We start from the raw sequence: 27342 nt of genomic DNA on the forward strand, positions 1-27342 counted from the left end.
TACATGTCTCACTCCTACAAAGTGGAAGTGTTCTTCCAACGTGTTCAAATTACTTTAATCAATCAGCAAATGTAACCTCCTGTGTAAAAGAAGTCTAAAAAATAAGGCTGCCCTCGCTACTTTATAGTGGAAATGTTGTTAAAATACCCAAGATGTCTCAATATTTTAACCTGAAGCATATGTATTTCCGCATTCCCCACAATACTTTAATGTTTTCATGTAGTTAAATAGAATGGCAACTCTTCTTCGAATCTCCACTCGCACTTCCTTAAGAAAACATGAAAAAAAGTAAGTCGAAGAAATCAAATACTCAGATCAAGTACTGCTCGCCACCCCAAACTTGGCAAAGCATTACAAACGTCTGCCCTTCTAAAAGTTATATGGTTATCTTACTATTCGAACTACATTAAACAAACGTTAGCTCTCACCAATTCTACTCCTTCAGACCTGTCGGAGCACAAATTCGGGCAGGAGTGTAAGTCAGAGGTTCGTTCATGGATACAGAAAGGAGAGTCGACAACTCGAATTGTTTTGATTTGTATGGAGTTACTCGGCAAAAATTCTAATGTTGGCTAAAAGTAGCAAAGATCAGATTTCTTCTTTAATCTACAGGTCAAGTAGTGACTTTCCCTCTTATCAAATAAAAATTTTAATTTGCGATTCAGGGTTCAAAATCGCAGTACATTTGATCTGAGTACAGGATAATCACTAAGAAAAATAGAGACAACCCCTTTCATATGGTAAACAGTAGTACTTATTATTCTGAATGTATAAAGGGGCATATATAGTTCCTCTTCCCGATGTTCTGGTTTTATAACGTTCGGCTTCTATTTCAAAAGATTAGTAGATGTTTTGTAGCAATATTCGCTCACATGTGTTTCCACAAATCTATTTGTTTAAGATAAAGAAGGCTACAACAAACCTTGAGCCATAGATTATCAGATACATGAGAAAAATTATGCATGCAAAGATTAGTTTGGATATTTCATGTGCTCTAGAAATTCTTCAAAAAAGTAAGTTTTCACAATGCATTTGACATTGTTGATTTTGTCATTGGGTCTTTGCTGTTAAGGTCCCCTGCATTTGAATGATTCATCGTCTATTTTCAGAATATAAACCTAAAAAGTCAATACGTAAATGTTGACTTTAGAAATTATTTTCTTCCGCCAAAATAGAAGAGTGAAAAAGCGAAGAGGAAAAGATTATTAAAATCTCTACTTGATAGGCTGTGACATCTTGCCTTGAATTGTTTTCAGCATAACAAAAATATTTCTTACATTCAAGCTTCTGAAATCCTTAATTGCAAAGTCCTTGCAAAAGCAAGGACTAAGCAAAACCTAAATGTTTTTAGGTTTGAAATTATCTACCGTTTAATCTTTGAGTTTTCCCTCAAAACTCAGCTTTTCATGGAAAAAATTAATTGGTTCAAATCCAATTTTTTCCCTGTGTCTATGCATGTCTTTTGACCCAAAGCAAAAAAAAATTCTTATTTATCTGATTCAGTTTTTGACAACTACTAATGAGGGAGTTAATTTACATTTACAACACCACAGCAGAAACAGATGAAGTGAATGCACCATCATCCGATTCTCTCTCCTCAAGCCCGGTTTCTGGCGTGGACTTGGTCAGCTACCAGAAATCTCATGTGGCCCTCTCTGGTCACACGGAAAAATATCCAGACACAGATGACTTGGAAGAGGGAATGTTACTGTCCTGCTTCAGCAAATCTAACCTAGGGGGAAACTCTCGAAACCATACCATACCCCCAGGGGTCTCCAGACTCTTCTGGAAGCCACAGTTTTGACAGGAGGTGTAAGAAACCGTGCACTGCCCTGCGTGGATGGAAAGAGGTGGCCTGGCCACCTGTTCCTCAGCACAGCAAGCTTCTAGTCCCCCTCACTGTTCCAGCACCTTCCAAAGACGAGACAGGTAGGACTTCCTCACCTGCTAAGACATCGAGAGGCCACAGGCCCCTCCATCCCTGCCCTGATTCCCCGGCTGCCTGGGGCTCCCGAGGGTCTGCCGAGAACGGACCTGGCTGTACGTCCCGCCAGAGCCAGGAGGCACCAGAGCCTTCGCCTCACCAGGGCTTCTGCTTCCCGCAGGAAGGGGGAGTGAGGAAAAGCAACCAGGTCATGGGCATGGTTTTGGAGACCTACGAGAGACATCTAAAATTTGCCTCATCTAACTTTTACAGCTGAGGAATCCAAGCCCCCCCACCCCCAAAATTAGGGCTCTTGCCCACCTGACTGTATCCCATGAGTGGACAGATGTTCCTCATCTTCTTATAAGGAATCTGTGCAGGATCCCTCTAAGGGGCTCCCTGCAAGTACCAGGGATGTTGTGTAGTGTAAGGGCCACACAGGTCAATTCTCAGCAGCTCTGGGTTGCTACACCCAGACTTTGGCTCCATAAATAAACAGGATAAGGCATGAGAAATAAGGAAGCCTCCTGACAACCTTAAAGTCCAAGACACAGTAGAGGAGAAATTATTATTATTATTATCATTGTTATTATTATTATTATTACTATTATTATTTTGCTCTCATACACATCCATGCTAGGCCTTGTCCATGCACAGGGACTGTCTCTCCTCGCTTCTAGCTTTCCTACCTGAAACCAAACAAAGACGAGGATACATGCAGTTTTGTGGGACTTGAAGCCTTTATAATCTAGGGAGCCCCTCTTAGAAGCAAATACCAGCATATCTTGATTTTGTGACATTTGCAGAAACCTAATAGCATGAAGATGGGTGGGGCCCACACAGGTGAGGATCCCTGGAGCTCCAGCTTCATCCCCTCTGCGGTACACTCACCTCGACAAGGCTCCTCTTTCATCCTCCACTTGAGGGGACCTGGGGGAAATGTAAACTGTTTCCACGTGCTTGCCTCTGCTGTCGTTACCTCATACTTATAAAACATCGATCAAGTCTAAGTGCCAATTTTGGGGGCTCAGCAGGAATTCAAGATCATTTCGTAGTTCACAAACATGACAGGCTCTTTCTGAACCCCATATATCACAGGTGGAATAAATCCCAGCTGTTCCCTGGGGCGTTCACGGCCTACAACCTCCAAAGCGAGGGGCTCTCTGAGACACCAGCACTGAAAGTCTAGGAGTCTCTGGCCTTCTAGAAGCCTCCTGGAAGTGCTTCTGTGCACTTTCCAAAAGCTTTCCCAGCCAGCAGATCCATCCTGGCTGCCCCTTGGGAGCTAGTCCCTTTGACTGGGGGTGGGGGGGACTCATTTCTGCTGACCTCTGACATCAGTCCAGCTGCAGCTAAAAGTGTGAGAGCTTGGGGCACCTGGATGGCTCAGTCAATTGAGCATCTGACTCTTGGTTTTGGCTCAGGTCATGATCTCACAGGCAGTAGGATGGAGCCCTGCATCAGGCTCAGTGCTTGGCAGGGAGTCTGCTTGAAGATTTTCTCTCTCTCCCTCCCCTGTCCCACCCCCACTACTTCCCTCTGAAAGGAATAAATAAATCTTAAAATAAATAAACAAAAAGTGTGAGAGCTCAGATCAGATGTCTGCTCCTTAGAAAGGGTTTTGAGCTCTGACGTAAGACGGGCCCCACAATACCCTCCCTGTCTACGGCTCTAGGCCAGACCAGACCTTTCATGTTCTTCTGGCCTTGCTCCTTGCCAGGAATCCCAAAGGACACAAGTCAAGGCCCTTCGCCGGCACCCATGAAGTATGGAAAATCCACTTGTGATGGAGAATGCTCTCGGCCCCACCTGGACCTGCCTCCTCCTGGACAGCTCACCAGTGGATACCATGCCCTGGCAGGTCAGACTCACGGGCAAGGAGCTCCCTCACTTCAGAACCAGTCTTGCCATTCACCATGAAGCTAGGCTCCACAGGGGTGTGTTTTGAGAGGCAGCAGAAACCCATCCCTTTCCTCCCTGCCCCCAAAAGGTTTCCTTCCTACGGGGGCATGTGGAATTCCACCATCAGGGATTCATTCCTCCGTGTTAGGTTATCAGCTCCCAGAGTCCTTCTGGAAACTGCAAATACCCCAGGGAGAGGTAACCAGTCGAGTCTCCAAGCAAACCAGGAAGAGGTTGGTGGAAGCATTCGTCACACTTGTGTGTGGAGTAGGGGTGCACAAGAGGAAGACAGGCTAGATGACGGCAGGACAGTGGTGGGGGACACAGGGAAGGAGAAGGAACAACATCTGAGACATACCTCCCTCTTTTACCCAAGGTCAGCCCAGAGAGGCCTTTGTAAAAGAAAATGGGGGGGAAACACTTTCAAAGGATTTGAAAGGCAGAGTGGGGCGGGGGCGGGGGGTGCGGTGCGGGGCAAGGAGGTTTTCAAGCATCCCTGTAAAAAGCCCAAACTTGTTCTGGTAACATCATTTCCTACAAACTCTGGTTTGAGTGACAGTTTTATTTTTCCTAAAGCTTTTCCAAAAGGATTTTCCAAGTACCAGGAATTTCAATGTGAAAGATAGTCATTGTCTTTTCTAATGAATTTAATTTGTGTTTTCAATAAAAAAAAATAATAATCATAATAAAAAGGATTCATTTCATGGGAAGAATTGTTAGTTTAAACTAGTAACATTCAATTATAGTAATTCAATAAAATGATAAAGTCAGACAGCAAACAAAATTCAGACCAAATTTGGTTTTCTACGTCATTTGTATTTTGTAATAAGGAAATCGTTCCTCTCCTTATCTGCCCAAGGTATACGCTCATACTCCAGTAGGAAAATCAAAGCCTGGGGGGCACCTGGGTGGCTCAGTGGTTGAGCATCTGCCTCCGGCTCAGGACGTGACCCCGGGGTCCCGGGATCGAGTCCCACATCAGGCTCCCTGCATGGAGCCTACTTCTCCCTCTGCCTGTGTCTCTGCCTCTCTCTCTCTCTCTCTGTCTCTTGTGAATAAATTAAAAAAAAATTTCCCTAAGAAAAGGACAGACCACATGACCCAGAGTGCGCCAGGCAATGAGTACCTGCTTGGACCAGCACCCCCCTCCGCTGACCACTTCTTGAGCCTCTGAGGAAAACCAGGTGAGGGGGCCTTCCCAGCCCACTGGCTTCCCACCCAGGAATGCCCCAAGACACCCGCTGACACCTTCCCCAGGCAAGAAGACCTTGAAGAGGCAAGACCCCAGCAGGTCGCTGAGAAGCTTCCAGAACCTGAATCCCATAGAGGCCACTGGCTTTTGCAGCCGGGCCTCCACGCTGGAGCCCGGGCCCGGGAGAGCCTGGCCCCGCAGTCGCCACCCGCCACCAGTGCTGAGATCCCGCCCTTCCCCTCGCCAGCTCCTTTGCAGACAACAATTCAGCAAGTATTCAGAGCCTGGCAGGCCCAGCGACCACAGGCAGGCAGGCGCTGGCTCCCAGGAGGAACTGGTAGACGCGGCCTCCCCTGCCCCCCCGTCCCCCCCCCCACAGCAGCCAGGCCGCCTGCCACCTGGACGGAGCCCCCAAACCGTACCCCTCTCTTGTGCTGCTGTCCCCCCCGGGGCTATGAGGACACCCCCATTCATCAGCGGGCCATCCGGAGACAGACCCCTGCCCTCAATGCTCTGAGGGGCCTCAGAAGCTCCAGGGCTTTCCACCCAGAAGCCAGGATTGCGGACACTGAGACCTGAGCCCGATAATGCAAGCACTTCCCCCAGGGGATCCCTGGGTCCCTTTCCATTTGGAGAAGGTGGCAAGTCTCCAGATCAGCAGAGGGAGCGGCTCTCACTCCCGATCCCTGCTCGCCCACCCGAGCCAGCCACCACCCTCACGCCCTGGAGAATGTTCTCCCGTGACCCGGCGCGTGAGAACAACGTGGGGATGCGTGGGCCTCTCCAGTGCAGTGACTCGGCCAGTGTCACCGATAACCTGACCAACCCATCAACATCTCTGCCAGATGAAGCCCCCTGAGGCCCTCCCCCCTGTGTGGAGGGCCACACGCGTTTGCAGGTACTAATCAGATGCACAAACTCTGGGCCTGATTCAATCCAAAGTAAGCACAGAGCTGGGGGGGTGGGGGGGGCTGCTTTTGATTCTTCTCAGCTCTTTGCAGATGCTCTTAACACCGGGCCTGTTTACAGGTTCAAATTGACTCCCTCCGAGTTCCTGGAGCAGTTCCCTGAGGGGCAGCGGGGAGAGGGCCCAGAGTGTCCATCTAGCTGCCTTCTCTCCAAGTGCAGACAAAAGTTCTAGAATGAGGAGAGGGTACCTTCCTGCCCCGGCCTAGCTCCACCATGCTGGAGCCCGGCTGACCAGGAACGGTCAAGAGAAAAGATTGGTTTTGTTTTTCTGACCTTTTTTAAAACCAAACCAAGATACTGCTTTTCAAAAATGAATCCTTAGCTCCTAGCTCAGGCTCCTATTTCTGAAAGGCCCATTCCTAAAAAAGGAATGACCTGAAACAGTTACTTCATCATATGTATTGGCGTTCACATCTTCAGTTTTCCCAGGAGGGTTTGGAGAGGGTTGTTTTTCTCATACGCCTGAAACACAGTTCTTTCTGGCTCATTTCACAGACTCGGACTTCCAGCTTAGGTAAGCCAGGTACTCAGCAGCATCAAGAACTGAATTCCTGGGCATCAGATTTAAGGGAAAATAGGCTGAAATGATTTGAGGGAGGCAAGCTATGTGCAAAAACATAAAAAGTCCTTTGTGCATAGAAAGGAATGGATACATGCCCCTTAAAAGTTCGTAAAATTAAAAATCAGCCTTTACCAAATTCAAGAAACCCCAAGAACACGGGGCCAGCACTTCTCAAAAATTAGAAATATAAGACCCTGTTTTATTATTCATGACCTGCTCTCTTACTAGTTCAGCCCTGATTTAGTGACCCTGACCAATTCTTTTGCAAACTCAACAATCAGAGTAAGTCACCTCTAAATCGTTATAAAATCATCCATAATTTTTCCAGCACAGAACAAAAAATAGCCAAGAATGCTGATCATAAATATGTTCATACATGGTGGGAGGCGGAGAGTGAAATGAACAGGAGACAAGGGGGGGGGAAGAAGAATCAAAAAATTAAAGGAAAAAAAAAGCTTTCCTTGGATTTAGAGAATATTCCATTTGGAACAACAACAGATTAATTTCCAGAGGGTAGTCACTGCTGGAAGAACAAATCCCTAAGCAGAACTTTGCTCCAAGGAACGTCCAGGGGTAGAGAAAAGTGTCTCATTTTTCCCGTGCACGCGGCCACAGCAAACAGGCCCCTGCTCCCTGCCTACCAGGCATTCCCCGACCTGTGCTCAGTGCAGTCCTAAAATGCCACCGAAGCTATCAAAATTACAAATGCCTCCCCTTTGTCCCTAGCGTGGACGAGTTATTTTACGAATAAGCTCACACACATGCCAAATGGTGCCGTTCGACTGGAAACTCTCTGATGCTAAATAAATCATCATTCGCCAGTGCAATGGAATACTATACAGCTGTGCAAACAGGCCCTGACACGGACTTGCTGCAATCTCGGCTCAGGGGGGCGGGGGAGGGGGTGTGAGGAAGGGGAAGCAAGGCCCAGGATGGCCTCTGTAGTAGGCTACCATGTGCACAAAGGGAGGAGAGAATCCTTTTAAAAGAGGGAAGGAGATGGAATTGCTTATTTATGCCCAGGCCCTCTAGGAAGGCGACCACGATACAGAAGGACACGGATGGGAAGAAAACCTGTTACTCTATTTCCCTCGGTATCCTTAGAATGATGTAAGTGAATCTGTTACCCCATCAAAATAAATAGGGCGATTTAAAAATGAAATCTGGCAAAGCATATGTTTCATGTGACTGTTTGCATCAACAGGAGTGCAATGCCCGGAATCAAAGACTGTTTCCCTTTTGAGGCTGAGGGTTGGCCCCCATAATCCAGGAGTCCTCCTGCATCTAAAAGCCTTAGTGGGGTGGGGGTGGGGGATGGAGGGGGAAGCACAGATTCAGAAGGAAGGCCTAGTGGCTCGCCAGCAAATTTTTAGCAGTTCACTGGGGGCCGCCAACCAAGGCACCCAGGCTGCCTGCCGGGACGCCTAAGCCCCAACAGCTGCATAAACTTGCTGTGCCCCAGCCTGACCTATTTCGGAGACAGGTCAGACCAGTGCATGCAGGGATAAGAAAACAACCTTGCTTCTCTGCAGTGGCTGCACCAGCGAGCTGCTCCAGCAGGGACACGCGGGGCAGGGGCTCTCGGCACCCCCCTCTGCCCAAAGCCTCACAAGCCTCACAAGCCAGGCTACTTTGTTTTCAGCTCTCGCGTTGCACCCACACAACACACAAGTCCGGAGCTCTGGGAAATGGATGGGGGGGAATCAAATAGAAAGGTCCTTGAAATGTATCCTCCAGCTTAACGCACACTCCTTGGGAACATTTCTTTAATATTTCTGAACTCATGTTTGAGAGGAGGGAAGGAGAATCATGCACAAAGAGAAATGTATACAATCTCACGTGCGGTGCAGAGCTAAGAAGATATTTAAGAACAATGGAGTTAAAAGAGGGGGGCAGAAGGAGAAATTGTGCAAAAGCGATTCTGTAAAACCAGGCACTGCCACAGAATTCCAGGAGTGGGAATGCATGCATGCATGAGACTCATTTTCAAAAAGCAACTAGTTGTCAGTCTCCGGTGGAGCGAAAAGAACGTGTACCCCCCCAAAAAAAATTTCAAAACAAAACAGAAACAAAGAAAGAAACGTTCAGTTTGGAGGACTCTGAAAAAGCCAAATTAATCTAAGCGAGAAAATCTGCAGAACTTGGAGAAAAAAAACAATTTAGAAATATCTTTTGACAACCCAGTGAATGGCTTTCGAATTTTGTTATTTTTCCTATCTAGTATGTCAACAAAATCTATTATGTTAAATAGTTGCTTATCAACTCAACTTTTTTGACTCGGTGAAAGTGGAGTGAGTGTGTGTGTGTGTGTGTGTGTGTGTGTGTGTATTGCTTCATTGTTGCTCCTAAGCCCTGAATTAAGCTTTTTATCTGCCTTTGGGCAGAGCCCATCTGCCAGCAGGCTGGTCACTTTCTGCATGTTCGGAGAATTTTTCTCCCCCAAGATTTTGAGTTTTCCTATGATACATGCGATTTGCACATAACTTGCATCTCCTCCTTCTCTTCTTATATCCCCCTGGATGTTGCTATGATGTGCCTGCCCCATCTTAGAGACGTCAGAACTGAACTTTGAGGGGTCACACCTGAAATGTGCGTGGTCTCAATTGCTCTAAAGCTGCAAGAACAGGGCACTTTTTGCCTTGGGTCCTGGGCTCTTGCAGTGCAAGCAAAGGCAGGGAAAGGGATGCGGGGGTGTGTTTAAGTCAGAACAGACAAGAAACACTCAAATGCTTTAGTAAACCTCATCAGGAAAACGGCCAAGTAGGGATTCAGAAAGAAGGAACCTGTTGCTTTTCTTATAATAAAATGAATTGGACCAATTAATTTTCTTTAGTTCAGGTTAAGCTCAACCATGGTAATTGAGACACACACACACACACACACACACTCTCACCCCTACTGGTCAAGATTTTCTTAATCGTGATAATATATTTGAATATGGGGAGAATTTTAAAATATGTTTGAAAATAGACTCCATAAGTCTACCATTATTTAAAAATAAAATGCCTTTCTATAAAGATAGGCCCTATAAGGGAAATAAGGAAGATATCAGTATCTCCATACCATGCCCAGGTGGTTGTTTGACTGGGTAAGTTATGCCTATACTGGCATTTGTATGTCTATGTACCTGTAAAATCACCAGCCTACAAATGTAGGCTATTAAAAAATGCAAATTTGTATGTCACCATACAAGAATTCACTAGGAAAGTCCGCAACAATTAAAAAATTAAACCAATCCCATGTTGCAACATAAATTGCACAGCACTTAACTTTCTTTTTGTAACTATTCTACCCTAACTTATTTATCATTTCCATCTAATGACATAAAAGCAGGGACATTTAATTCAGTGGTTATTTCCGGAAATATGCCTACCGGCCGATGTTAAAAATTCTAAAAATTTACACTTAAGCCTCCATGAAATGATACTGTTTGAACTCATGATAGATATGACCCCGGACATTTTTAATGCTAAAAATCAGTGGTATTTCCTCTCCCTCAGTTCCATGTTGGTCAGCCAAGAAGAGTCTCCCATCCTTGTCACAGAGCATTTTGAATGGATTCAAATGGATTCTATTTTTAAATGGAATCAATTGATTGGCTCCTAGAACTAAGATTTTGTTACTATACTGTTGTAGCTGCATTAAATCTGCCCAAAGAAAAATACATACAGTTGTGAAATTCCTTAATGGGTTGAAGGAGACAAATATCCAGCTATTCGGTTATTGCCTGTCATGAGTCCTAATTTGTTCTACTGAGGAAGACTGACTTCCCAATCACGGCAGTAAGGAGGGCACAAAAACTCAGACTACTTTGATCAAGTCGCTTCACCCCAAAGAGAAGACGTTCTTTGTTATTGTTGTTTGCTTAAAATCCTGCAGCAAACATCCAAATGCTACAAACTTTGCTGCATGCAATGTGCAAGGTAAAACTCTTTGTCAGGATTTTCCTTCCTAAGAGAAATGTGCATCAAATCAAATTCTAAATTTTACCTCACCCTTTATTAACATGTGCTCTCTTCTTTAAAGAGAAGTGGCCACTTCCATAGCAGAAGTTGTTTGCTAGTTTTTTCTTAGTTCTTATCAAGAAGGAAAGAAAGAAAACAGACATTGAAGGTAAGAATTCATAAAACCTTTCCTCACGCATTCTCAGCAACTATGTTCCATGGTTTTCATATCTCCTTTTGACAGTGGTGAAGTTTCTAACTCATCTCCCTTGAATAGATGTTCTGTAATGTTAATGGGCATTTTGATAATGGTGCATGTTCCTTACAGTTACAAACTGGAAATTGCATTTATTCTCGTTATTTGAGAGCATAATCCTAACACAGATCATTTGAGAAAAAGCTTTCTTAGGAGACAGATGTCCTGATTCCAGCAAAAAAGTTCAACGCTGCTGGGGCTCCGTGTTTGGCCCAACACTGCAAGACAGAGCTGACAGCTGAATGTGACATTCTCTACCAGAGACCAGCAGCAATGGGGCAAGAAAATCTTTCCCAACAGAGCAGAAGATGGTCCTCCGTTCCTACCTTGGTGTGCATCTTCCAAGAGAAGGGCAACTTCTGAAATTCCCTTTCATTTTCTGGGATCACAGTTTCTCAGATAAAGGCAGCCAGTTCTTTTTGTTGTTTGTTTGTTGTTTGTTTTTACTATAATATCAAAATCGTGTTTATTTTCCCCAACTTTATTGAGATGGCATTGACATAAGCCAGTCTCTGAATCAGTAATTCTGCCTTGGTACTGACATCAGGTCCAATTTGGAGCTCAATCCTGCTGCCCTCCCCAGCAGTACATGGACACGTAGCCTGATACCCAAGGAGAAAAGTTACTTTAACTCCATACATATACAAAATATACATGTACATGTGGACTATGCAACAAAGAACTCTCTAATGCTGCATCTGGACCCAAGACAGGGTAACCATAACAGATCCGAGCTGACTCACACTTCCAGCTTAATCCATTTCAGGCAGTTCTCTACACTCTAATGATTGGGACTCTATCAAAGAACATTTGAGCATAGGCAAAATATTAGTTAATTGGGAGATTATAATAAAATGCATTAGAAAATATCCACTAGAGGTTCTATACATCAAGACCTATCTTGTTGAAGAATGAACCAGAAAGAATAAAAACAAAATGAAATAAAGATAAATAGCCCCATGCACAATTATTTAGCTCCGCAATAGGCACAGAGAAGGGGATTCAGAAACACAGATCTAGGATGCACATTTGAATATCCAAAGCCTGGATCTGGCATAAATTTCACAACCTCACAGTGATTTGTTGGCATTTGCAAATTAAGCACAGAGATGGTATTTCCAAAAAAGCCCTTGCAGGAATTTTAGCTCTCACAATAAAAGAAAAATCTATCCAAATATATTGAATTCTTGCTCTAGGAAAAAAAAAGTCTAATAGTTCATCTAAAAATCACGAGCTGAAAAGTCATAAAATCATTCAGGGAAAGATTTTTCCTAGCCCTCAACAGCAGTACTGAATAATAATTGGGAGGCTGTGCTGTTACCTCAAATTCTGGTGACTCTAGAAAGTGTAATCCACTGGACAAATGAGCTTTTATTTTGTGCAACTGGATATAGTTTACTGCCAGCATAATTCATAGTGACAAACTTATAAATAAACTCTAACGATGTACAAACTATACACACAAATACGTATCTACTCCTACGTTTTGGGCGGGGGGGGTAAAAATATACATGAGACTCATGTAACCATCTATAAACACACAAATATAGAAACACATGTAGAGAAATGCAGTCAGTATAACTCCCAGTTTCCCGTGTATTTAATTATTCCCCACCCAGCTTTACATAAAAAAAAATCTGACATCTTTCCTTTACATCATTGCAGCTTAGAAGACAACTTTGGTGAAAGTTCCACACTTAGAAATTTAGGGACAGGCGGATAGTAGCTTCCATGCCTCCAGCCACCCTTCAAAAATGAGAATCTATTTGATGATAAATTCACCATCTTAGCCTAAGCTCTAAACAAGAAATCACCATAGGATAATTAAAAACACCCCACGAATCTCTTCTCTACAAACCTACGACATGTAACTGGTTTGGGTTCCAATTTCTTAAAGAGAATTTGGTCAATCCTCCTTAGAGGTTTCAGAGGAAAAGGGGGATTTTCCAAGACAGATAAATTGAAATGATCCCGCTTTGATCTCTGTGGTTCAGAATCCCTCACAATAGAAGATGGCCAGTGAGGGGCCGCGATCCCGGCCTTTTAATGCGTAACAATGCTATCAACAAACAGCTACTTAATCAATATTTGGCCAGAGCTGCTGAAAACTTCCTTTTCAGATTTTAATTCCTAGTTGTAAAACAACCCCAGAGCAGCCGGTGAGATAAGGCATTAAACTGACTGCTTAATTGTCTGTTAGTGTCGTGTTAGTTATATATGTACGTTCTTAATGGTTCTTTAATCTTTATTTACCCGCATAAATAAGTCACCTGTCTAGAACCCCAGAACCGACCCTTCCCTGTCCCCAGTCCCCAGGCTCACTCGTTGTGGCTGCTGCTGCTGCTGCGACTTTTAATTTTCGTTGGCTATTTACTTGCTAGGTACGACTTCAACTTTTAACCTCTCGGTTAGAAAGGATTTTTTTTTTTTTGTCGTCCAAATATATTTATGCATGGATAGTGCGACTGGGTTCGGTGGCAACGCTCCTCCTCACCTGATTGATCTCGGCAAATCCCACTCCTGAACCGAGGCGCACTTGCTGGTTCCGCCTCACCGCCCCGGTGGGTTTTATTGCGAAGCCCTGGGGACTCTTAAATGACCCTTCAGTAATTATTACGCACTTGAAGCCCCGACGTCCCCCGTTCCGGTGCTATCAACAATCAAATCAAGCCCCAAAATAAACATACGATTTCAAGCATTAATTAGAAAATCTGCATGTTTTCAATAAGGCTAGAGAGTAAGCATACAGCAGCCAACCAAACAAGACCAACAAGCAAAAAAGAAAAATCTACAAGACCTGAATTCTGCTGGTTTTTTCTTTTCTCTCTTTCTCTCTTTCTCTTTCTTTCTTTCTTTCTTTCTTTCTTTCTTTCTTTCTTTCTTTCTCTCTTTCTTTCCTTCCTTCCTTCCTTTTCTTTCTTTCTTTCTTTCTCTTTCTTTTCTTTTCTTTCTTCCTTTCTTTCTTTCATCTTTCTTTCTTTCTTCTTTTCTTTCTTTTTTAATCATCCCAACAAGAAAATCGCTACTTTTACATCCCTGAAAAGAACGCAGCGTGGGGTTTTAATTTAATGCGAGTCCTGATATTTCCAGGACACTTTTAAATGGGTGCCAGTTCCCTGTTGGGCATCGTAAGGGCTTCAGAAAATATAAAATTCACTCAAGAGACTAGAGGCGACATCGGGGTCAGATTTGGCATCCTGGCAAAGGGACTGGGAGAGTGGGCTGTCCGCGTTGATAAGGGTTCCGAGGCCACAAACCTAAGAGCTTGTACCCCGCGATTCGGGCTGCGGGAGAACGCCTCCCGGGCCTGCCCGGCCTCCCCGCGCCCCCCACCCCTGCGCCCCCCGCGCCCCAACATCCTTCCCCGCGAAGTCGGGGGAGAAGCGGCCTTCCGCTCCTCTCGCCTGCAGCAGCCCCGCTAATGATAAAGTGCTCTTTTCATCATTCCATTGGAAATGAAATAGTTCGGGGGCCTTTCAAACTTTTCTGCGCTTCCAGCTGCTTTCTCTCCTGTTCCCCCTGAAAAGCCGACGGCGTCCCACTCATTGCGGAAAAGCTCGCAAGTTTACAAACAACGGGACTGGAGCAAAACTTTTGTCACTTTTACTTTCTCAAAAAAAAAAAAAAAGACCCGCTTTTCATAAATGTCAAATGGCAAGGGAGAGATAGGAACGGAGGGTGCGCCCCAATCGACCTACGCTGGGGGCCTCGCAGCCTCATCTCCGGAATGGTTGCAAACCTCCCACGCTCACTGGAGATTTCATGAAAGTGTATCTCCAGCCCCAATCAAAACAGCAACTGGGCAATCTGGCCTCTCTCCCCCTGCGCTCCCGAGCTGCCACTTCAAAGCCGCGGCAACAAGTCAGTAATTGTAACGTTGCATCTAAATATTTAAGCGAGAGTCTTGCCGTCGCGTGTCCCATTTACAGTCCTCATCTGTCCTCTAATTCCATTACGGCACAAAGCAAAAATGTTTCCCAAAACTCACAAACAGGAAAAGCGTCACCCTGCTAGAGGAGGAGGGGGAGGAGGAGGAGGAGGAGGAGGAGGAGGAGGAGGAAGAGATGAAGGAGCTGTTTCTATTGATTAGTCACTGCTTTTGTGTTAAGGGCTTTCTTTAAAATAAGAAAAAAATGGGGGGAGGTTGCAGAAATTTCACTAATGTGAGCCTCAGGCAAGAGAGAAAAAAAAAAAGGAGAAGAAGGGGGGGGAGGCGGGCTGCGTCTAGATGAAAGTGAGAAGGACATAAAGGAGGCAATTGAGTCGGCTGCAGCCCGGCGAGCTAAGCTTCGAGCCGGCCGGAGCGCAGGGGAGGGGGCGGCGCGGCGCTTTGGCGCAGGGCGCAGGGGTGGGGGCCGACCCATTGTGGCGGCGCCCGCGGGCCCGCTCGGCCGCGCCGGGGGAGGAACAGAGGCGCCCATTGAGTGGCCGCCGCGGAGGCTGCGCCCACAGCCCCCGATGCTGCGACCGGGGCTGGGCTCCTCCGACTGCGCCCGTTCCGATCTCAGTGCTGGCCCCGGAGGGCCGGGAGCAGGCAGGGGGGAGGCGGGGGGGTGCAGGGGTGCCGTCCCGGGCCCCCCAGCCTTCTCCTTCCGCGCGGGGCCGAAGGCGCTGGGAGCACGCCCCGGGAGGGGTGCGCGGCGGCAAGGGCGCGCGCGCAGCGAGTCTGCACCCCAGCAGCTCTCGGGTCGGGCGAGGGAAAGAGGTCGCCCAGGAGAAGGCCGAGCACTGCGCAGAAAGACCAGGGCAGTTCTGACCTCCAGGGCGCCTGTCTTCCTGTGTCCGAGTCTGGCACGTAGAAAGACGCCCCCCTCTCCACCCCCTCGCTGGAACCTCCAGAGAGCGCGGTCACCCTTGCTCCAGGCACCCCAAGATCCTTTCTCAGCCAGCCTCCTCTCCCTCCCGGCTCAGGTCGCTTTATCAACATTCATGTTCTATGTTACAAGCGGGGCAGCCGGTGACTTTTGGTGCCCAAACAACAGAGGTAATGCTTGGAAGTTTCTGGACTTCCCATTGCTACACTTCACTCTCTCCCTTCGCGCTGCCCCTCTTGCCCTCCCGGGCTTCTCTGGAAAGGGAGCTAGGGCCGCTGAAGAGAGGGACCCCGCATCTTCTCTGACAACACCAAATTAAATTAGGCTTCTTCGGCCTCTGCGGAGTGTGTGTGTTTTCGACGGTACAGCCCCCGCTGGGGAGAATACTCTGATTTTAAAAATGGTAGCAATTGCCCTTGAATGGCAGCCGGCCCAGCTAGACGGCCCAAAAGACTAGAAACATTTTGTAGGTGAAATAGCCACTTTTTCCACGCTGGAGAGTCCATAAAACTTCCTGGCGCAGCAGCTATTGGAGCTCATTGAATAATTCATCCCTCATTGCAAGCCCATAATGTCTATTCTCGGCCCTTTGTGGAGCTGTTTTCTCTTCTTTTCTCCTTGAATTATAAAAAGGTTGCCTTCCTTTGTTCACATCAAGCTGCTGCGAGCTGGAGCTTTGTCTGGGCCGAGCTAAAGTGTGAGTTTCAATGGACTCTCCAGGCTTTGTCTCCCAAGTTCATCTCCAAGTGTAGATTGTGTAGAGAAGGCCTTCTTTGTAAAAGCTGGAAAAGTTGTACAAATGTTTGACCAGCTCATTTGGGGCGTTTTGTCTCCTGGGCCTCGGCTGCCTGTGCTGCGAGGGAGCGGCGGGTCTCTCGCCGGCGCCTCCAGCAACAAGTAGCAAAGCCTCCTTCCTGAGCCTCTCCGGGAGCTCCGGGCTTCTTGCCCCTCGGCCCACAGGGGCCCGTTGGGTTTGGGATTGGCTGGTTTCTCTCCTTCCTCCCTCCCCAGTACCTCTGTGCTGCCTCGAGGCCTGGAATATAGCTGGGGTGTCCTCTCAGAGACTGGAGCAGAAAAGCACCCCTCCCAAAGGAGGGGCTTACGCTAAGAATCCCGTGAGTCCCCTGCCTGTAAGGAAAGCAGCTGCGTCTGTCCCTCCTGCCCAACCTGTCACGGTTTGGGGTATCTTTTCCTGATTGCCCGCGTGAGCCAGAGCATCCAGGCTTCTATCCCTGAAATCAGCTGTTGGGGTTTCTCATATCTAAATCAAAGTGTCTCTTCAAGGTTCTGCCCAGATTTTGCCCTGGTTTGTAAAGCTGCTGCCCTGCGCCGGGGTTGGGCCCTGAGAGCAGGAAAGGGACCAGCTCTCCCCCCCCACCCCCACCCCGTGGTCCTACTCCAGAGGCCACGTGCTGAGGGCTGGGACCCAGCTGGCCGCAGGGAGTGTCCGAGCCCACCTGGACTGCCGCCTACCCTTCCAGGGCAAGTCAAAGCTCAACTCAACCCACCAGAGTCCTGCCCGGCCCAGAAGCGGCAACTCCAGCGGCAGCCGGGACGCCAGGCGCCTCCGGCCCTCTGCCACTTTGTGGAGGCGCAGCCATCCCGGGGCCGGGGCCGAAAGTGCTGAGCAGGGAACTGCTGCAAGGACCCCTCTCCTGTTCAGCTTCTACTTGGTTCACTTTTCCTTTTGTGGAAGGGGAGGACACCTTTAGATTCCCAGGACCCTCTGCTGCAGGTATACGGGAAGTAGGCTGTACTGATGGCTCCTGACCAGAGCCTTTCTCTTTGGCGATGACAGGTCGCAGGCGGCCAGGAGCAGGTGGCCTGCACCTTTGGTGGAGGCAGTGTGCCAACACCAGGGGCGCAAGAATCCACATCTTGGGCCGGTTATACTCCCTGACACACACAGACATCGAGCCCTAATCATTTGAAAACCAATGTAAGGACCAACTTACATATATGTATCTATGATGTATTATGTATGTACTCATAAGGCGGCTGGCACGCCCCCAAAGACTTGCGAGTCCACGTCTCCTCTCCCCTCCTCCAAGGATGGGAAACCCCCTGGGGATCTGGACCTTTCCTGAGAGCGCAAAGGTCCTGCGGCCTCCGGAGGCTCACCCGCCGCCCCTGCCCCCCAAGGCCGCCCCAGCCGCCGCCGAGGGCAAGAGGGTAGCCCCGCACCAAACCGCAGTTCTGGGTCCTAGACCCCGGCGGGGAGAGCGGTGCAGAAGAAAGACTTAGCACGCAAGAAGAGAAAGAAAAGAGCTCTTTTGTGTTCGGTCCGGGGGCGCCTGCGGCCTCCCCCGGGTGCGGTGGATGCTGCGAGCAGGCCCGTGACCCCGGCGCCCCGACGTGAGAGCGCGCAGGGTCCTGGCTCGCCCGCCCCGGCCGCCGCTTACCTCGCTCGCTCAGGATGCCGTCGATGCTGTGCTTGGCCTTCTTCTCGCTCTCCTCCGCCTCCTTCCTCTCCAGGTCGGCCTCCTCCTCTTCGCCTTTCCCGAATTTACTCCTCAGGATGCGGCTGATGGAGCTCACTGGAGGTGGGAGGAGGGGGGAGCGCGCAGCCTGAGCCTCCCGCCCTGAGCGCCCAGGGGGGCCCGGGCCCGCCCCGCACCTCGCGCCTGCAGCCTGGGGCTCCTGGTCCTTCCACCGCGCTCACCCCCGCTCCAGCCCCCCGCCCCAGCCAGCTCCCCGGGGATGGAGCCCGGGGAAGCCCGCACCTCCAAGGTAGAGCCGGGAGCCGCCGTCTCCATCCCTCGCGTCCCGGCAGGAAGCATCTCCCCTTTCTGCCCTACAGACCGGGCGCCAAGTCTCCAGGCGAAGAGAATTGCCCGCCAGCCCACCCGGAGCCCCTACCACCGCCTGGGGATTGGGCCTCCGCGGTTCGCGCCAAGGGAGGAAGAACCGCAGCGGACCCATCCCTTGCAATTCAACTTTTTTTTTTTTTCCGGGCTCTATATAGGGTTTAAATTTCAACTGCAGAATCGTTTCCTATTGTAAAAAAAAAAAAATCAAAAGAAAATGCACTCTCCCCCATTTATTTTTTCCAGATCCCAGTCTGGTAAACAAATCCATACTCTGAAATATCTCGTTCTCGCAGGGGGGAAAGGGAGTTTCCTTTTAATTAAAAACAAACTCTCCCGCGCGCCCCCGCCTCGCCCCTGCGCCCGCTGCTCCTGCGCCTCCCCCGCTGCTGCCGGGGCGCCGGAGGGTCCCTGCGACTCTCGGAAGAAGCGGCCGCAGCGAGGCCTCCCCTCCCCGGCCACCCGGCGAAGCCTGGGCTGGCGCAGCCCCATCTCCCTTCGGTTGGGGTTACCCAAACATTTGTTTCTCTTTAAAAGGGAGCATCAATATTAATAAACGCTTGGCCTCCGCCTGGCGTTTCCTGCCTTTGCCTCCTCGACAGAAATCCTCTTCGGGGAGCCCTTGGAGGTCTCTCAACCCCGGGCCCAGCAGCTCAGCCCCTCTCCTGAAACACCGAGACCGCGGCTGGCTCGGGAGTGTTTCAGGGCCCTGCGAGCGGCTGCCTCCAGATCGCCCAGATGGATCTTTGGGGTGATTATGGCTCGGATGGCCCCCCTGCGTGCGCCCCAGGGGGAACAGTGACTGGCCGGCCGCGCCTCCAACACGTTAATGGGCCTGGTACCTGAGGGCACAGTGTTTCGATCACAGACAGCGTCCTTAAGTAATTTGTCTCGAATTTCCCAGCTGAACATGCCCGGGTTCTCTCTTTTGTATTCCTCAATTTTCTTCTCCACGTCAGGCGTTGTCACCTGCTTTAAGAGAACAGGCAGGCAGGCGTTGGTACCCAGTACTCAGGGCCAAATGTGGAGGCCCTATGGCCTTCAAGCCCTGTGAGATGCACCTTCCTGCACCCCCTGGGGAAGTCCCCCTTGTTAGCAAAAGGACCCCAGCTCTGTGAGGCAGTTCAGTTTCAGGAAGGGGTAGAAGAGAGATGGCCCCACCCCTGGAGACCCTCTTCCCCCCTAGGCAAGCTTGGACGATCAGGATACATTAACAAGACTTATAACGTCTTGTGGGGGTGGGGGTGGGGGAGGTGCTTTCTGATCCCTGAAAATAAGGAAAGTCAACTCCTTACACAGAAACAACGGGAAAATGAAACTAAAAAGGGGGAATGTTTGAAAGAGAAGAGAAAAAAAAATCAGGTTAGATCTGTAACTTGTATCTCTCCCCCAAAAAGCACAAGGTTGGAGCTAAATTGAAGAGCAGAATGAAATGCAAAAGCTGATGGTATAGGTTTAAAAAAATTAATCAGAGTATAACAAATATGGATAATTTGAGAGACTGGTTCCTTTTTTTTTTCTTTCTTTCTTTCAATGAAAGTAATTTCCAGAGACTCTTGGAGAAGGTGCAAAAGGAGCTGAGGGTGGGGGGTGGAGCAGGGTGTTTGGAAGTCTTCAGTTTACCAGAACCCTCTTTCTGATTTTGCCCTGTGGCAACTAGAAAATTATATTGGATTTTCCCCACATCCAGAAGAAAAGGCAGACCCTATGTAATCCCCTCCCACTGAGCCTTAGCCAGTGTGACTCTTTCATTTTTTAAAAAGGAACCAAAATAATTTGAAGATAGTACCAAACTGCTTTTTCAATGCTAGGTCAGCTGCTCATCACAAAGAAAACAAATCACCCTAGCTTTTAACTCCCTGAAGACAATTCGGACTGAAGGGGGTTGGGGACAGAAGGTGGGAGAGAAACCATTAGAAAACCAAAAGTGGCTCCTTAAAGTAGGTTTGGCGAGGGCGAGTGCAGTGGGTGGGAGCTGGGAAAACTCTTGCGGAAGAAACCAGCAACAGGTGGGCACATGCAGCTGCATGCTTAGGTGTTTGCCTATTAAAACGATTTCATGAGTATTCTAGGGTTCTAGAACAGTTTTTAAAATGCTATATTTCCTTTGCAAGAAGGCTGGAGTCTTCCCTTAGCCTTTAGCCCAGGCGGCAACCGAGTCCTCCCACCCCCACCATACACACACACCCCACACACCCCTTCCCAGTCCTGAAAAATAACTCCTTGGGAAACCCCCCAGGACAGTCCCTGCCCCCTGCCCCATCTTCCCTGAGCGGGAGACCACAGGGCCGGAGGCCTAGAGGGCCAGACCCGTGCGCTCACCTTGGGCTTGCTGCCGCCGATGGCACCGGGGCGGATGGAGCCCGTCTCCTGGTACCTGCACAGGATCTTAGAGACGCAGCCGTGGGACACCCGCAACTGGCGGGAGATGACACAGGGCCGGATTCCGTGGTGGGCCATCTCCACTATCTTGTGGCGGATGTGGTTGGGTAGCGGCCTGCCGTTGATAAACACCCCTCCGAGCTGATTGACTCGGCCCTGGCCGAGGGGAGTGGACACTGGGAGCAGAAGGCGAAAGGAGAGGCAGAGGAAAGTCATCGCGAGAGAACAGAGAGCCCCGGAAAGATGAGCCCCCCTAACTTCACACTCTTCTGGACAATCGGCCCACTGCAGCCCCAGCGCTGCAACTGTGCGGCCTCCGGCTGCCCGCCCCAGACCCTGTTCCAACCACATCTGTTCAAGTTATTAAGCAATTCGGGAGCACTTAACTTGCCCCAGAGAAACTGCCTTCCTTTTGGGCCCACGGAGAGTGGCGGTGTTGGAAGGGGGGAAACCCTGAAGCCAGAATCTTGAGGTTTGCTCAAGAAACAGCGTCCTGGCTGAGAGAAAAGTCTGCCCAGACGCCGGCCTTCTGGAACTCTGCTCACACCAAACCCTGTTCAACTGGATCTGCTCCCTCTCTGAGGAGCTTGGGGGTGCTGGCAATCCTTGGGGTTTCTGGCTAAGAGTGCAGCAGCCAAAGGTCAAAGAGGGTCCGGAAAAGAGTCTCCGGTGGCAGCGTCTGTCACCTGTTACACCTCGGGACAGAGACACAGCCAGCCAGGTCTGCGCACAGACCCTTCCCCTCTAGTCACCTTCAGGGTATGACATTCTACTCTAGACCCCGCCTGAAGGCCAGCCCGGCTGGATCAGCATCCCGCTCGGTCGCTCCAACCTCACAAACTATCCAGAAGGGCTCGGACTTGTAAGTCTTCCCGCCTTGGGAGTCCCTTTTGGGTGAAGGAAAGGCAGTTAACCCAAAAGTGTTATGGAAACTTCCAGATGCCACTCGAGATGAATGGAACTCTAATTAATGAATCAACTAATACTAAAGATTCCAAGCACGGTGCCCCGCACGCACGCCCGGTTGCCTGCCACTACACTTTGCACCCGCAAGAAACTCCTTACGGAGCTAACAAAAGCTTAGCAAATATGGACGCAGCTGGACGATTTTGAGAGGCCTTGGGAGGCGGAGAGAATGCGGAGAAGTTGCTTTGGGGGGGGGCCCAGAAGCCGGTTGACCCCCTCCCCAGCGCGGCATTTCCAAAACTGCAAAGGAAAGCGGCGGCCTGCACCAGGCCCGGCCGCCGAGCTCCGCCAGGGTTTGCAGAAAGAGCTGCGCTGCTTGCAAGGGGGAGTCGAGTGGGGATCTCGGCCCGACCGTTCCCTCCCGGGCTGGGCTCCCAGGGCCTGCGGGGAAGCCGGGGGAGCCCCCCGGGGGATGGGGGCCCGGCTCCCGGCTCCGGGGTCCCCGGCTGGGCGCGCGCAGGCCCTCCCTTACCTTCCAGGGGGAAGCCGCTGCGCGGGTAGTTCTGCCCCGGGCCCGGCCGCATCATCCTGGGCACGGCCCCGGCCAGCGTGGTCATCCTGGGGCGGCTCCGCTCGGGAATTGTATCCAGGCGAAGGCGAAGCCGAGGGGCAAGCGCGGCGCTGGCGACCCCAGGGGACTCCGCGCCCAAAGGAGGCTGGGGACAGCGGCGCGGACGCGGGCGGGGACGGCCGCCACTGGCCCGGAGGCGCGCGGGGGGCGCGGGGGGCGCGCGGGCAGGGGCCACGGAGGCCAGGACCGCCAGCCCGGGCGCAGGGTCCGGGTCGGGGCGCGTGTGTGCGGGCGGCCCCGGGGCTGGGGCTGGGGCTGGGGCGCGGGGCGCGGGGAGCCGGGGGCGGGGCGCGCGCGGCCGGCCCGAGTCTCCTCCCGTCGTGACACCGAGTGCGAGTGCGGGGATCCGGGCTCGGGAGCATTTATTAGTCCTTTCACCCAAAGCTTGGTCAGGAGCCCTGAGCTGCGATTGGCCGACGGGGAGACCGTCCCGGGTGGCGGAGACACGCGCTGATTGGGCGACAGCGGCCACTTTCTCTTCCCATCCCCGGCGATGCCAGGGCCTCGGCCGGCCCGGAGAGGGACCCACGCTGCGCCCCTTCCCCGGAGGAGAAGGCAGGCCCGTGGAGACCGGCAGAGGCGGCCCGAGGGGATGGCAGCCGCGCCAGAAGGCCCCGACTTCTCCCCCTCACCCCACGGGCGCCCTCTCGCCCCGACTTTCTCTTTCTTTGTCTCTGCCTGTCTCTGTGTATCTCTGTGGCCTTGACTCTATCCTTCTCGCCCCACGTCCTTATCTATGTCTCTATTTTTCACCTGTGACTTCTCTCTCTCTGCTTTTGCTTGGTTGACTGCCACTGGAGGGGGTGGCACTCAGTAGGAAGGCATGGGGACCCCCCCACGTGTGTAGCCTTCCTGCCCCTGGTCCGTGCCCCTTGGGCCTAGGTTCATTAGAGGGGTCCTCCCGGTGGGGTTCCTCCCAGGAGGAGACCAGGGTGTGCTGATAAGGTCTTTTGTCCGCTCAGCCTGGAAAGCCCGAGTGGTGTGAAGCTTAGGCAGCCTTGGGGAGGCCCCACGATGCACTAGTTGAAGCCTGGGGAGGGGAGGGAGAAGAAAACTGTCTCTTCTTGACGGAAAAATCCACTCTGGGAAGCCCCAACTCTAAACCTCGAGGTATAGATCCCCAATGCGGCATGTGTCTATATGTTAAAGTTTTGCCCGGCTGCGGCGTTTGTTCTCAGGAATTTATTATGGTATTCAGACTAAACTGCTGGAAAAATAAAAGGAGCGAAGTCTTGGCTAGGAGCTGAAGTGTCCCCAGCAGGATATGACGCCAGGAGTGTTGTAAAGACTGTCTGTCCTTAGAGAAGGTACCATTGTGCATAGCCTTTTATTTATAACTTGGTAAGTGCCAGCGAACTCGCCTCCTTTACACCCCCGAGTGCCAGCCCCGCGCTCTGCACTGCGCTTTATGCGCTCGAGTCTATTCAGGGACTGTCACTCCGGGACTGCGAGGTATTCAGGGCCTTAATCAATCAAAAGGATGAGAATCGGGCAGGTTTTTCCCTTTGAAATAAAGGAAACAATGACTTCTGGGCTTCAAGTTCCCCCTTTTCCTTTTACAATTTTTGAATTTTTCCTGGGCCAGAGTTCTCCACCATCCCCCTCTCTCAGTTTCCCATCCCCCAACTCCTTTTGACAGTTTCTACGTGAACTCGGCCCCCAACCCCACTTCCCCACCCCCTAATTAAGGCAAACACAGAAGGGAAGATGGGGGGGTGGGTGGAGGGTAGCGTTTAGCTGCTGGACCCTCTGGGAGTTGGCCCTTTAAAAATCCACTCGCAAGTGGGAAAAGCAGGCAGCTTTCAGCTGGGCTTCAACATTAAAAGGTTGGCCTGACCTCCAGAACAGCGGGGCCGGGGCTCTGGAAACACGGAAAAAGTCTGGAGGTGTCCTCACCCACCCAAGGGGGGAGGGCCCACGTGCATTCATAGTACAAAGGAGAGACGCTCCTTAGAAGGAAGCCCTACTTAACCCGATTTTACATAAAATGATTCAATTTGTCAAGGGGAAAACTTTCTCATTTTCTTTCTGCGAACTTGGTGGTCACCAAAGCCTGTGTCTGGGTTTCCTAAGCCCCCTCTCCGGGATTGCCTCTCGGGAGCCAGGATTTTTTCAAGTTTTCCATCTTCAGAAGGTTGAGTGGAGCAGACAGGGAATTTTCTAGGGTTAGAGGTAGTTGGGAGGAGAGGTACCCAGGGTGTATTTTAAGAGGGCAAATGCACCCTCAACTCGCCCACGGAAGGAGCCCAGGAATATCCAGGACTGAGTCTCATTTGTTTCTGAGCCCAGGGCTTGGTCTCCAAACCCTGCCGGCGGTGTTCACTCTCCCCGGAGAGCCGGGGATTCTCGACCGCTTGCTGCAGACTCGCTCCCCGTTCCCCGCGTGGCGCGTCCAGCCCCCGTGCTCCGCAGGGCTGGGGAGATCCTGGGATGGAAGGGCTGCGGCTTGAACTGGATCTGGATTACCCATGGAGCCATCCACAGACCGACCACCGCTTGCTCTAAAAATGTACAAATAGTGACCCCGAGCATGTGGCGTGTGTGTGTGTGTGTGTGTGTGTGTGTGTGTGTGTGTGTGTTTGGGGCCTGCGGCTCCAGGATCTGTCCTTCTCAGCCTCCACCGAGCCAGAGGGCTCTGAAGTTCTTCTGTAGCCAGAGATCAGCTCGGCCCCTCTCCAGCCGGGCGGCGGTCAGAGGACCTCAGAGACCCGGGGCAGGGTGACAGGGCACCCTCGGTCTCAGGGCAACTGGGCCAGAAGGGCTGTCGGGGTACTTAGGATCCAAAGACCTCGGGAGTCCAAGTTCCTGCACTTGGTATTCCTGAAGTCCAACCGGGAAAGGCCAGGACAGAGACGTTGGCTGAGGTTCTGGGGCCTCTGGGCCCACTCGCAGCTGAACCAGGCCCAGAGCCCGAGGCTGGACAAATTCGAAAGCAACAGGTCGCACGGGGGGCGGGGTGGTTCCCGGTTCTCAGGATTACTTTTACAAAGAATGAACCCCGGCCCTACACTTCAGCCACTCCTTCCCCATCTCTGTAGCCCGTGCCTCCCCTTCTTTCTGAGGTGTCTCCGGAAGCAGAAGCTACCCCCGCCCCAGGCCCCAAGCAGGAAGGGAGTCTCCACCCAGGCCCCTTTCCCGGGTCTCAGTCGGTGAGCCAGAGTCTCCCTGCCGAGTCTGGGTGTGACACAGGCGCTAATTAACGAAGGAGTGGTCCCACAGTGGGGCTTGCAAGGTAAGCAGCCCTGGACGCAGGTCTGGGAAGCAGCACCATTTCCCAGGCTGACAGATCACCCAGAGAGCAGCAGGGGAGTCTCTAGCACGGTTTTGAGGAAGAAGAGAAAGGAACGTTGTGTCCGGTTGACGCTATCAGTGCAAGTGCTGAACGACTGAAGCCTTGAGGGCAATGATAAGATCATGGGGGGGTGAGGGAGGGGGATAACTTGCCGATGCCTCCTCGGCAAGAGTTTCCGAGGAACTGCAGGTGAAATAGCTGGTTGCCTGTCCAGGCCCGGGGCGCCTGTCCCGTCCACTTGAGGGTTCCTGGCTCCGGGCTTGGGCTGGATGGACCGTCCAGTGGCTGCAGGACGCCCCTTAGCGTGCTTCTCCCCGACTCACCGACTCAGGCTTGATGAGCCTCTCAGGGTCCTCGGACTTCCCGTGGCCTCTAACAGGTGACCTCATTTCTAGCCAGACTACAGACCTTAAGAGAAAATTATGATCTATGTAAAAGAATGTCCCCGACTGGCGGGTCCATCCAGACCTTTTTTTTCCCCAACTGGAGGGCCTGGCATAGTAGCCCCCCGGAGGCGCACCTGCCGGCCTGCGGGGTCCCAGGCATCTCTCAGGACGCAGTCTGTGGTTTGAGCAAACACCCCGAAGCCCTCGATTCCGCCGGAAGGCCGCCCCGCATTCACTCGAAGGAAATGAAAGGACCGAGTGGTTGAGGTGCTTGGTGGCCCGATGCGCTCGGTGAGCGTCGCTTAGAGCCCGGCTAGCGCTGCGCCAGGCCCGGTGACCTCCCTGAGGCCCCCCGCAGTGGTTTGTCAAAAGCTTTGGCGCCGCTATTCTCCCCACTGGAAAATCAGTCGGGACGAGGTCGGATTTAGGGACTGGACGGGGATCTGGGCACCGCACTGAAATGGGGTGTGGGCCAGCCACAGAGATTTTGCCCCTGTGGTGCCCCCATGATGGCCCTGCAGATGGGGGGGGGCCAAGAACGTGCGAGCGAGTTCTCAAGAAAGATCATATGGTTTGTGGGAAGCAGGAAAACGAGGAAAGGAAAAAGAAGAGAGGGGAAGAAGAGAGATGTAAAAGAAAAAAATATTTGTAAAAGGCAGCGAGGGAGGGAGAGAATGAATCTCACGGCAAATGGGCTCCTACAGACATTTGGCTCTACAAAAATTATTTTATGCAAATAAGGAAGACAAGATGCCAGAGCCTAATTCTCCAGGGGGAAAAAGCATCTTGTAAAAAAAATTAGAATAAGTCCTCTCTAATCTTCAAAAATGCTCTGCCCAACTCAGTGAGAATCCACAGGGGGTGGAGGGATTTGAAGTCTAGAAGAGAGAAGCAACAACTGGCAGGGTGTATGCCTTTAGCAGGGATGTCCTGTGTTCCCCTGGGGTGAGGCCTGAGGGGTCCTGGCGGGGCATTGTCCTATTGGGGGCACTGTAGGCCTTGGGGATATGAGGTTGGGGCAGCAGGAGCGCTAGAGAGCTAGAGAGCGTTGATAGGCGTGCTGGGGGAGACGGGAGGGGTTGGATTTCTTTGAGGTTTGAAGCAAAAAGCAAGGCAAATGACCACACCAGGAACTCCTGCCCCAGGGTGTCTGGGGGCTGCATTGGGAGGAAACCCTAACTGGGTTCCGCCCCGGGAGGTGGGGTGGGGGATGGGATGGGGGACAAGGAGGTAGGGGTGGGGAGAGGAGTAGACAAGGTGGGGGGAAGCCAACAGGCCTATGGTTGGGATCCAGCCAGGTCTCTGCCCAAGCCCGAGCCCTGAGCCGCCGCTGCTTCCCAGCCTGAATATCCTCAGCTCCTGCAGGAAATTTTTC

The 27342-nt window shown here is 51.1% G+C and overlaps 1 protein-coding gene across 3 annotated transcripts in view; it reads right to left on the reverse strand.

Annotated features, from left to right (window-relative positions):
* PAX3 (paired box 3) overlaps positions 1-22481 on the reverse strand; it is a 97531-nt gene extending 75050 nt beyond the window's left edge. For 2 of the 3 annotated variants that reach the window (XM_055345401.1, XM_055345399.1), the window contains exons 1-4: positions 22191-22481; positions 20693-20928; positions 19213-19342; positions 17966-18100 (exon numbers count right to left, since the gene is read on the reverse strand). In XM_055345401.1, the coding sequence (XP_055201376.1) occupies positions 17966-18100; positions 19213-19342; positions 20693-20928; positions 22191-22275 (586 nt within the window). In that variant the 5' untranslated portion in view covers positions 22276-22481. The remainder of the gene's footprint in view (positions 1-17965; positions 18101-19212; positions 19343-20692; positions 20929-22190) is intronic. The other variant, XM_055345400.1, reaches the window with a different exon arrangement.
* Between the last annotated feature and the right edge of the window lie 4861 nt (positions 22482-27342).

This window comes from Nyctereutes procyonoides, unplaced genomic scaffold, assembly GCF_905146905.1.
Source record: "Nyctereutes procyonoides isolate TBG_1078 unplaced genomic scaffold, NYPRO_anot_genome, whole genome shotgun sequence".
Classification (NCBI taxonomy): Eukaryota; Metazoa; Chordata; class Mammalia; order Carnivora; family Canidae; genus Nyctereutes; species Nyctereutes procyonoides.